Source organism: Ostrea edulis, chromosome 3 (genome assembly GCF_947568905.1).
Source record: "Ostrea edulis chromosome 3, xbOstEdul1.1, whole genome shotgun sequence".
In the NCBI taxonomy this organism is placed as follows: Eukaryota; Metazoa; Mollusca; class Bivalvia; order Ostreida; family Ostreidae; genus Ostrea; species Ostrea edulis.
This window is the reverse complement of record NC_079166.1, coordinates 52,164,610-52,177,621: the sequence shown is the minus strand read 5'-3', so window position 1 is coordinate 52,177,621 and position 13,012 is coordinate 52,164,610. Positions and strand designations below refer to the sequence as shown.

Here is a 13,012-nt window from a genome sequence, read left to right as displayed (position 1 = left end):
CAAGGAAATATTTTTTCACATATTGATAAGAATATAAGAACCTGCATACAAAAAAGTCTCGTTTTCGACTTTGTTTGGAAGCGAATTTGCGATGTCATCAACATGCAATTGGACATGCAATTTGGCTTCTGACTTTCAGTTAATGTTTACTCCAAGTTATGCTACATCATATTTTTAATTAACTCTTTTATAGATTGGTACCGCTATACACGAAATGTGTCATGCTTTAGGTATGTGGCACGAACAGAACAGGAAGGACCGGGATCCCTATATTGAGATCTACTATGACAACATACAAGATGGTACAAACAACGTCAACTTTCGCAGGTCCGATACCAGAGATCAGAACCCGTATGACATGTCATCCATTTTACAGTATTACCTGAGTGTAAGAACACTATAAAATAATTTTATTTCTAGAGGAAGCATGCTAAAATTCGTTATAAGAGATGAATGTGTAAGTTTAAAAAAAAAAAAAAAAAAAAAAAAAAACCTCTTGTTTTTTATACTAATCTTTGTGTTTGGTAACGCCTTATGACTTTTTAAAAGGGATACATTCATACTTTCATCTTCGCTGAAAATGTCTGAATCCCAACTGTTAGGTCCAGTCTAAAAGGACATGCTGACAATAGCGAATCCGAAACTTCGGATCATAGTCAGACCGGTCTGATCGGTGGTGACATCATAGTAATAGCTCAGATTATATGTGGTTACACACCTGTCTAGAGATTCAGAGGTCCCTGGTTCGATTCTCAGTTGTGTTTTCTCATTATAATTAATGTTACAATATCCCTGGATCTGACACATGGATATTCCTGCATGAGCAGAGTCTGGTTGTCTTCATTTACTGGAAACATTTAAGGTTAGATAGCGGTTTATGATTGATTGATTGTATTTTGCTTAATTAACTCTCGAGAATTTTTCAGTTATATGGAGACTTCACCAAGACCGGTGAAGGGCTACAAATTTAGTCCTTTGCTCGGCGCTTATGGCCATTGAGCAGTGAGGGTTCTTTAGCTTGTCACTCGTATTGTGACATGGGACGTCCGTTTTTTAAGGTCATCCCCGAGGACCCGTGACATTCACACCTGATGCCGAGCGTTTGGCGATGGAATTGTCACTACCTTAATCTCTGTTGAGATTTGGCTTGGCTAAATATTTGGACTGACGCCTTCACCGAATCTCGGAGCAGTCCTTCATAATTCATGTCTGGAAATTTACTTTCAGCTTCGGCCAGTTCTAGCAATTAATGTGCACTTAGGTGGCAATGCTGTTCGCTTCACATACGTGATTTGACTATCAAACTAACTCTCTATCACTATTAATTTTGTATTGCTTACCGTCTAGGTATAAAAAATTCCAAAATGAAAATAGGCACTAAATTTTCCGTTCAAATGAAGACTTCCATAGCACAATATTTTATCTCCTGGAATTGAAGAGTTCCTATAGTCTACTTTATCTAGTTAGAATCTACTGATACATTGTATCTCTACATACCTACTTTCACTTCGCTAACTCTTCGGAACTCTTCATTTTTGGGAGATAAAATATTTCACCATGGAAGTCTTCATTTGAAAGGGAAAATTAGTGATGCCACTGATGGTTTATTTTATGGAATTTACATACTTAGAAGGTAAGTAATACAGCATTAATAGTGATAAAAGATTTGGTTTAATAGTCAACTAACTGATTTGAAGTGAACAGCAGTGTCACCTAAGTGCACATTAATTGCTAGAACCGGTCAAAGCTGAAAGTAAATTTCCAGACATGAATTATGAAGAACTGCTCCGAGATTCGGTGTCTGTCCAAATATTCAGCCAAGCCGAATCGCAACCGAGATTATCACTACCTGTTTTAACGACTTAGGTCTGTCGCGGCCGGGATTCGAACCCCGGCCTTCCGCATGCGGGCACACGCTCTAACCTTTAGACCACCGCGGGGGTTCATAGCGGTTTAAATATCCGATCTTATTCAGGTAACTTCAATGGTACAGCACCTGCCAGAGGCCAGAATTAAATTCAGAGGGGGGAGGTGGGCAGGTGTTATTACTGGTCTGTTCTGTTGTATTTCACATTACAGAAAGAAAACATGCAGACCGAAAATACAACATACGGAACGGAAAACGGAATGGAAAACTAAAAATACATAAATTATATTTTCCTTAGTGTACATGAAAGGTGAAGATAACGAACAATGATCAGTCTCATAACTCCTATAAGCAATACAAAATAGAGAGCTGGGCAAACAAGGACTACTGGATGTACCAGAGGTGGGGTCAGGTGCCTAGGAGGAGTAAGTATTCCCTGTCGACCGGTCACACCCGCCGTGAGCCCTATATCTTGATTTAGTAAACGGAATTATCCGTAGTCAAAATCAGTGTGCCAAGAACGGCCCGACAATCAGTATGAAATACGTCCGATAGCATTTGACCCAATGATAGGTTGTATTGGCAAACTAGATCGTTATAACGACCATAAAATCTGAGAAATGCTTACTTTAAACGAGATTGTTGGAACCCCTGTACCATCAACATTTTTGACAGTAGCCTGCTTCGATTTACAAACTGACCATTAGCAGAACAAGCTCTTGCTATCGAATCAGTTGAAAGATATGAACACCATATGCAGTTGATAATAGAATATTGCTACATGAATATGGGAAGTTGATGGAGAAGCTGAAATCATTCCGCCTGTCATAAAGTTGAGTTTTTAGTTTGCCCTCAATATCCACATGCAATATAACGTAGCCTAGATATTGTCTTTATGCATGTATAAATTATTATCAACGCACATTGTGAATAGAGATATCATCATGATTATCTTAAGAATCAAAGCACTGAAAGCACAGGTAGTCGGTGTCCGTGTTAAGAAAATGCTAATTATATTCCGCAGGCACTTGTATCACTTGGTGACCTATTTCTGCAGCGAGACAAAAAAGGCCCATGGGTCACACCACTTACCAAAGCTGCTTTCATATTAACTGAATACTTTTCTTGAAAGGTTTTTAATGCTAAAATATTCAAAACATTGTTAAATCAAGACCTAGGGATCCCCATTTGGACAACACTGAAGTTGCACAATACAAGATTCTAAGTATGTAAAGTCCTTGACTTCTTTAGATCGAGATATCTTTAGCATATCAGCAATTCTTTATTATTAATCTTTTTTCAATATTTTGTTAAATGTTATTGTGCATCAATTCCCAATGAACATAACATGTGACTAAATCATACATTATCCCTCTATTTAGACTTAGATCTTGTGTAGATCTCGGACTTGTAAAACACCCAATGATGAATCACAAAGATGAAGTCCCGTTTTACGAGTTCTCGCCAGTTTTCCAAGGCCCACGGCCAGGGTGTTTGAGAGAGCCTTACCATATACAGGTCAAATCTACTTGAAAACAGTTGCCCGATAGCTAAAGTTCAGTGATAAAATGTTCGCTTCGTAGCCGGAGGTTCGTGAGTTCTTGCCATGGCCGCGTCAAATCTAGGATGTAGACATAGGTAGTGGTTGCTCCTTTGCCAAATATTCGGCATTCAGGAGAATCACGGGTCTTTTGGGTATGTCCTTAACACCTGAGGCCCCGTGTCGCTGCAGCCCTTGGCACGTTGAAGAACAGTCACCGCTAAAACACGGAGTGCTAATCATACATTGTAGGTCTAGATAACCAAACTTTTATATAGATGACAGTAATAGATCCAGAAAATGAGGGGTTGGAGTTGTCATCCATGTTTGTGCCAGGAAAGAAGGGGAGTGGATGAAGGCATCGGAATGGCAAAAAAACTGACCTTTTAAAAAAATATTTAACTATTTAATGATAAGGGGCAAACCTTCTCTAGATCCGCCACTGAATGACAAAAACTAATAGAATGCATAAAAAATATGCAAATGCTTCATCATTATTGAATAGAAGATCTCAAGGTTACTTAAAACATCACCCCACCCCCCACCCCCAACAAAGAGAGGGGATAAATTACTATGCATAAACACCCTAGCTGTCTGTCCTCATATTCAATTTAAGGATATAGGATTGTTTTGATTAGTTGCGGAAGTAATGACTCTAATAAAAAGCACATAGAATCGGGAAAGGGTTGCCCCCCCCCCCTTTTTTTTGTGTCAATGCTCATTTTCCTTTATTTTCACATCCAAAGTAAGATACATTGAGTACCCTACCCCTAATTATGTTAAGTAGTAGTAGTGAATGGTAAGAGTGTATGTTTGAACTGATGAATTGAACCTTTGTGTCGAAGAATGACACCCAATAAGATTTTGGTGTTTGAGGGTAAATTATTGCTTGTCTTTTTAGTTCACCTGAGCCAACGGCTCAAGTGAGCTTTTCTGATCAAAATTTGTCCGTAGTCTGTCGTCGTCGTAAACTTTTCACATTTTCGACTTCTTCTTAAGAACCGCTGGGCCAATTTCAACCAAACTTGCCACAAAGCATCCTTGGCTATCAAGTTTGTTCAAATGAAAGGCCATGTCCCTTTCAAAAGGGAGATAATCACAAAACTGCAAAAATAGGGTGGGGCATTTAAAAACCTTCTTCTCAAGAACCACTTGGCCAGAAAAGCTGAAATTTACATGAAAGCTTCCTGACATAGTGCAGATTCAAGTTTGTTCAAATCATGGCCCCCGGGGGTTCGATGGGACCACAATAGGGGATCAAAGTTTTACATACAAATATATAGGATAAATCTTTAAAAATCTTCTCAAGAACCACTGAGCCAGAAAAGCTGAGATTTACATGAAAGCTTCCTGACATAATGCAGATTCAAGTTTATTCAAATCATGGCCCCGGGGGTATGATGGGGCCACAATAGGGGATCAAAGTTTTACATGCAAATATATAGGAAAAATCTTTTAAAACTCTTCTTCTCAAGAACCCCCAGAAAAGCTGATATCTACATGAAAGCTTTCTGACATATTTCAGTTCGTTAAAATCATGCCCCCCCCCCCCCTTTGGTAGGATGGGGTCACAAGGGGGATCAAAGTTTTGCATACAAATATATAGGGAAAATCTTTAAATATGAGCCAAGGTGACTCAGGTGAGCGATGTGGCCCTTGGGCCTCTTGTTTTATGTAAAATTTACTTTGGACCCCCACCACCACCACACACACACACACCACCCCTTTTCTGTGATTTTGATAACTGGGCAAAATAGGATGGCGTGTTGTTTCTGTTTTAGTTATTTTGCTTGTCAAATGTTTTGAACAATGTTGAAATAATCTTCGACTGAATCAAAGTGGCTGCTCCCCCTCCCTTTCAAGCTGGAGCTACGTCGTTGCTTATATCGATGGGATTTAACGAAATCTTTACAAAAAGACAAGTAAACCCCTTAAAATGTTTTCCCCTATCGAAATAGATTGAAGTTTGTTTAAATCTAATGATTTCAGTTTCAACAAGGGAATAAATTCACTGAATTTGCGAGTTACCTTTATATTGTAGAGTATACAAAACAGATGCTGTGAAAATACAATATGCTTTCGTTTTTATAGGCCTTTGCAATAGACACAAGTAGACCGACCATGCGTTCCAAAGATCCAAAATTGGCCTTTCTTGCTGGCAAAGCAAATGGTTTGATGTATTACGATGTCAAAGATATCACAGCTGCATACAAATGCACAGGTAATTCATTTTGTATTGATATACTTACATACGTAATAAACATAATATGATTCCTTTGTGTTCATTTAGGCATCACGTACGTTTGGCAATTTTACCCTCTGCATTTTATTAGGTCATTTGAGTCACTCAGGTGATAGGTTGCGATCTGTTTTTGTCTGTCGTGCGTAAACTTTTTACATTTTTAACTTCTCCAGAACCACTGGATCAATCTCAACCAAAGTACCCTTGGGTGAAGGGGACAATGTCTCCTTTTAATGGGAGATAATCAAGAAAAGGCAAAAATAGGACTGGTTCATTTAAAAATCTTCTCAAGAACCACTGAGCCAGAAAACTTGGAAATTTACATGACGATATTCTGATATCGTGCAGATTGAAGTTTGTTTAAATCATGACCTTCAGGGGTAGGGTGGGACCACAATAGGGGATCAAAGTTTTACATGGGGATGAATAGGAAAAATCTTTAAAAATCTTCTCAAGAACAACAGGGCCATGATGAGTCAAATTAATATACAAGTGTAATATTCCGGAAATTTATCCATCGACCATCTAGGTTCTACATTGTAGTTTTCAATGTAAACATCCGTAATTTAGTCACATGACCTAACACTATAAATACAGCGCGAAACAGTTGTCGTCAGTCAGTTATTGTCGAAGCGCAGAGCGAGAAGACGTGGTGGACAAGATTAAGAGTAAGCTACAAGCAATAAAGTGATTTACTGAGAAAGCCAGTGTTTGATTCCGTACGTTGTAACGGTGTCAGAGTGCAGGCATTGAGGCTGTCCTTTTAATAGGCTGACCTTAGTAGTAAGAGGCCTGCCACTGTCGAGGTCGACCAGATAAAGGCTAGCCACATAATTCGTCTGTCCTGTGTACTGGACTTGACTGACGACCAGGCTGTTGTTCACAGTGTCTGCCTGAATAAGGCTCTACAGTGTGTGCAGCGGTTGAAGGGCTGTCACTTGTACTGTGTGTCCTGAATAAGGCTGCAGTACAAGCGTTAGTCCGAGGTCAGCCAGTCGTTCGCCGAGGGTGGTCATACCCATTGTTAAATTGTTTTGATATTATAAATCATTTGGTGAACCCCTGATCTTTGTATGTTGATTGACTTTCCTTGATTTCTTAGTAATTATTAACCTGGGTAGGGTTAGGCCATATTTGTATATATCTGCAGGCCCAATTTCTAATAACATTCCCAATCTTATTCTATCAATGAAAGTTGCTATTCTAATTGCACCTCGAACCCTTGAATTGACAAGGCACGGACTTTGATAGCCTTCTTGCGTATAAGGAAATACGTTACACAAGCATCTCCAGGGTAGAGCATATTTATGTTTGTTTAAATCATGACCCCAAGAGGAAGGGTAGGGTCACAAGTTTACATGGTGTAAAATAAGAAAAATCTTCTCAGGATCCCGGGGTGTACAGTGGGGCCACAATAGGAGTTCAATGTACATGTATATAGGAACATTTTTTAAAAATCTAAAAATTTAGGACTGATCTTTTAAGATATTTTCAAGGACAGCAGGGACGTAAATTGTTATTAATATGCAAACATCCACAGATTGTGAAGATTGAGGTTTGTTCAAATCAAATGACACTATATTTTTTGTCTCCAGTTTGTGATAGTTCTTTATAGATTTGAATAAGATTCAATAATTCAGACAAAATTTGAATGTGTTGCACGTCTCATGTTAATTGAAAGATTGATAAAATCAAGTTATTCAAATATATGATAAAACCAATACGCAAGTTCCGAGTTACCCAAAAGTTATTTCCCTTTGTCGAACTCTTTCGCATTTTATGACGTATGGTGGGTACACAATGTAAAGATTATATGTAGACTGGCATTGTACATGACGATTACGTACGATTAATGTAATAGAAACGTAACTTTTGTTTATATCAATCACTGGTATGCATATTCTGGCCATATCAAGCATACTTTGTTTGAATAAGATCATCAAATTGGCTATTGAATCATTATTCGTTTCCTCTTCTACATGAGTGACGCTTTTATCAAAGAAGATGGCAATTAACAATATTTGTTTGAGCCATTTTGTTATCCAATACTCATAAACTCACTAAAGTTGCCTCTTCCCTGGATATCATCTTTTAAGAAATAATACAACGATAGTAATTATTGAATGTACCCACTGTCATCATATTTTACGTCATAATTTACGGAAGAGTTCGACAAAGGGAAATAACTGTTGGGGAACTCGGAACTTCCGTATTGGAACGTATGTCTTGATTCAAACATTTTTGAAAATAAGTTTAAAAGACGTGTATTAATGTAGCTCATTACACCAACATTTTATTTAATGGCTCGTTAAAACACCTCTTATGAAGTATGATTTCACTATCGAAAGAGTAATACACGCTCTCAATTATTTTATATGAATTTTTTTTGGTGATTTTCCCCAGAATGATAAAAAGGTGTTTTGCTTGCAAATAAGAAATTCTAGAGTTCAAATTCCGCTGTGATTTGATGCATTACATGAATATTTGATAAAACATACCTAAAAGACTCATATATAAACGGTCTAATTTTTAAGACAAAAATATTTAGGAAAATTGAAGACGTTATTTGTTATTATCTTTTAAATCTACGGATAAAATCTTCAAAAAACATATCAGTTAGAAAAGAGATATATCGAAGAAATATATCATAAAAAGAATTTGAAACGAAATGACCATACTTTAGATATAATCACTATATTCAAACGAGAGAAAAAGTACCGATTCTGATTTAAATTGATAAAAATTACTAAAATAATCATATTGTTGTTAATTGTATGCACTTTTCATCAAGAAATTAGTTTCCTTTATAAAATCATTTAATTTGTGAACCATTTTACATCAAGGGAATGTAGTTTTTTTTTTTTTTTTTAGTACAATGTTTTCTATGAATTTTGACCATCTCATTTCCATTTCTTTTTAAAATATATTTCTCTGATATAGCTTTTTTGGGGTATAAATTTACATGTATTTTGAAGATTTTATCCGTAGATTTAAAAACTTAGAACATCTATCTGAGTCGTTCAAGCATGTTTTCTTAGATATTCATATCATGCATCAAATCCTAGCAAAATTTGGACTCTAGCGTATCTTATCAGCAAAGAACCTTTTTTTCGTCATTCCGGAATAAATCACCAAAAATTCATATAAAATACTTGAGAGCTTGTATCACTCGTTCGATGGTGAAATCATACTTCACAAGAGGTGTTTTAACGAGCAATTACATAAAATTTTAGTGTAATGAGCTAGCAAAACTAAATTGAGTTGAAATCAAGCAATAAGCGATTTATATGATTTTTAGCGTTAAAATAGAGGGGTATCCCCAAATTTCAGAAAAACTGCCTCCGTGAAACAAAATGAATTTAGCAACATCTTCGAATTTTGTCGCTTTGAAATTTTGTTTCACGAGAACATTTTTTATTAATTTTAAAAAATTGAAACTATTTCACTGATGTCATTTTCAACTTCATCTGTATGTTCATTTTTTCAATGCGACTTCAATTCTACTGTTTGGTTCAGTGGATAAGGTCGTAGAATTTAATATGTAAAGAAGTTATTTTTAAGGACCAGGTTCGAATCCCTCACGGACACAAGCTCTTTTTCTTCTTCAATATTACGTTTTCCATCTAGATTTTTTCTGAATTGAAACATACAGTCTTTATAAATGTTTCATGTCAACTTTCTGTTTATTACAATGTGGCAAGTTTGAAATAAATTCCAACCTTACATTAGTTTGTGGATAGGTCGTGCAACAAACACGCCAATACAGCATGTTTGATTCAAACTATACATCGTTGTAACATAGTTGTCTACTCACTCTCCACAATGCCATTTTGTTTGTGTATATCCAATGAGCTCACGGATATAGAGAATCAGAAACTGTTGATGGGATTATCGAGTTTATATGACACTATTTTCATTGACAGTTTCATTCAATTAAAATGTTGTTAATCAAGATTCAATTAATGATAATGTTACTCTACCTACCAGCTGAAAAGATAAATCATGATACCTGTTAGTCAAGGCTGTTAACGAGATTTCTTATGGGTTTAAAGAAAATTATCAAACAAGGTACATGTAGATAACTGTTAAACAGTTCGAATGGATAAGATTATATGTATTCCAGTAGCAAACTGCTATGGTAATTCAATGTTTTCAGGTGCATATACTTAGAACTTTGTTGAACTTTATTAATGCGTATTAAACTTTCCATATTTTGTTTTGTGGTCAGAGTTATGTACAGATGATTGTAGAAAATGATACATAAGAGCTTTTAGACCGTAGTATTATAGAATATTAAATATTTGATACGCTCGTAACCCTATACATTGTGTCTAATACTCAGAAGAAAAAATAGAACAGTTTAATTTCAAAAATAATGTTTAGACTATAATGTTTAGACTATAATGTATTGAGACATAAAATGTATTAGGCTTGTCCTTAGTACTGGGGAATCCTTCAGGTGTTTAAACGGCAAATACGTCGTAATAAGGGTTTAAATAGGGATGAACGTAAGTTCTAACGTCACTAGTGTTTAAATATCAGGCACAAAGCTCCAATTAGGGAATATTATCGCTTCTGTGCAACACCCTCAACATTTATTGCAATAATTATATAGTTTTATCCCAATCATTTTCCTCAGAATTTGAAATGTTGTAACTTGAATCAAAGTAAATGATTTGTAATGCAATTGAGTATTTTGTTTTCATTAAAATCCCGAGAGAAAACATGGTTCTGTTCATTATAATATTCACCGTTTGGGTTTCTGTGAACTGGATTAGCTTTTGACGTACGCTTCATATGGGTAGCTAGGACTTTCTCATAATGAACCTGGAAAGCCGACACAGGATTTACTTTGGTTGGCGTTTTGTACACAGACACCTGCTGTTTAGACCCTTTCATCTAACATCCTCTTTTTAATGTCAAAAACAAAACTTACAAATATACGTATGCTGTAAATTCGAGGATTGTATCATATCAATCTTTGGTGATCAGATCTTCCAACAGTGTTGGAAATCCCATGTGCACGAATTATGCCCCTTTATCAGTTTACCTGTTTTTATTTTCTTACGAGGCAGAATCCATTCAAAAGCTTCTACATCAGAAGAAAAAATCTCTTGCTGTGGCCTTGAACTCGACATTTAGATATATCGATTGATTGATTGAATATTGTTTATTGAGAGGGACTCTCGGGAATTTTTCACTCATATGGAGACGTCACCATTGCCGGTGAAGGGCTGCAAACTTTAGGCCTATGCTCGACGCTTACGGCCTTTGATCAGAGAGGGATCTTTATCGTGCCACACCTGCTGTGATACGGGGCCTCGGTTTTTGCGGTCTCATCCGAAGGACCGACCCATTTAGTCGCCTCTTACGACAAGCAAGGGAGTACTGAGGACATATTCTAACCCGGATCCCCACGGGATTAGATATATCGACGACGTTTCTTCTATTACAAAACGTAACAATAATCATTTTCATTTATAACAATGTATCCCGATTCGTTATTTCCCAGTAAACTAAAAATAAAATAGGATGTCTTCAGCTTCTCCATCATTAACTTCCCATATTAATTTATGTAATAATATTCCATTGTGACCTGCACATGGTGTTTATGTACATGTATCTCAACTGATTTGATTTCGGACTAGATGTAAACCATGCTCCTCTGTGGAACCAGTTTAGTTGAATAAAGTATCATATTCTCTACCTATATTGACAGAATCCTGTAGTAATCCGCCGGTGTGTGAGAATGGCGGATTCCTAAATCACAAGTGTGGTTGTTACTGTCCATCTGGTCTAATAGGATCAACGTGTAACACAGTACAGTCTACTTCCGGTGAGTAACACAGTACAGTCTACTTCCGGTGAGTAACACAGTACAGTCTACTTCCGGTGAGTAACATGTTACAGGCTAGGTTTAGTACGTAAACTGTAGTACTATCCAGCTCTACATTATATGAGCAAAAATATATCCGAACTCTGGTGAGTAACACGGTAAAGTTAAACTCTCATGGGTAACGGTAAATCCCGGCTCTGTTGAGAATTACACCGTGTGATTCAGCTCTGTTTAGTAACACAATTCTGTCCAGCTCTGTTTAGTAATACAATTCTGTCCAGCTCTGTTTAGTAACACAATTCTGTCCAGCTCTGTTTAGTAACACAATTCTGTCCAGCTCTGTTTAGTAATACAATTCTGTCCAGCTCTGTTAAGTAATACAATTCTGTCCAGTTCTGTTAAGTAATACAATTCTGTCCAGCTCTGTTAAGTAATACAATCCTGTCCAGCTCTGTTTAGTAACACAAGTCTGTCCAGCTCTGTTTATTAACACAATTCTGTTCAGCTCTGTTTAGTAACACAATTCTGCCCAGCTCTGTTTAGTAACACAATTCTGTCCAGCTCTGTTAAATAATCCGCTCTGTTTAGTAACACACTGTTCAACTCTGTTTAGTAACACAATATTGTCTTGCTCTGTTTAGTAATACAATTCTGTCCAGCTCTGTTTAGTAACACAATTCTGTCCAGCTCTGTTAAAGCTGTATGACCCGATGTTCATATATTATTTTGTACAGAATTACTTTAAAGGAGATTAATTACTTTATAAAGTTATTAACTTTCCCTTAATTACATGCTTGAAAACATCTGCATGTAAAAGAAAACAGTGCGAATATTATTTAGAAAGTAAATATAGTGGCTACATATATAAATCATCCCATAATAGACGTCTATAAATAGACCCACGCGCGTCATGGGAATCCCAACATGATGTATTAACTCATACGCAACTGTCTAGTTTTAAGGCTGAAAGAGCATAAAACAACGAATTACTAAAAGGTATTTGATATTTTTATTTCTATTAAACTTACGGTACGGTACTGTTATAATAAAATACACAGCTTTACACAGATAAGACCACCAATGATTTGAAAGTTTGAACTGGTCACGTGACTATCACTTGAAATGGCAGAGTGACGCGGTTATTTGTAAACATCGATTTAAAATCAAATTATTTGGGTTAAAACAGGTGAAATAATTTATGATATGTCGTACAGTCTCGTAACTACATACGTGCAATGATTTAATAGCGTTTTTACGAGATGGAAAAAAATATTGTAATTCGGACCATACAGCTTTAAGTAATACAATTCTGTCCAGCTCTGTTTAGTAACACAATATTGTCCCGCTCTGTTTAGTAATACAATTCTGCCCAGCTCTGTTTAGTAACACAATTCTGTCCAGTTCTGTTAAGTAATACAATTCTGTCCAGCTCTGTTAAGTAATACAATTCTGTCCAGCTGTTTAGTAACACAATTCTGTCCACCTCTGTTTAGTAATACAATATTGTCCCGCTCTGTTTAGTAATAC

General features: G+C 36.4%; 1 protein-coding gene across 1 annotated transcript in view; it reads left to right on the top strand.

Annotated features, from left to right (window-relative positions):
* The window catches only part of LOC125676436 (uncharacterized), an 83,525-nt gene that overhangs the window by 27,042 nt on the left and 43,471 nt on the right, over positions 1-13,012 (top strand). Inside the window, exons 9-11 of the mRNA XM_056160932.1 lie at positions 194-388; positions 5,499-5,628; positions 11,369-11,485. Of these exons, the coding sequence (XP_056016907.1) occupies positions 194-388; positions 5,499-5,628; positions 11,369-11,485 (442 nt within the window). The remainder of the gene's footprint in view (positions 1-193; positions 389-5,498; positions 5,629-11,368; positions 11,486-13,012) is intronic.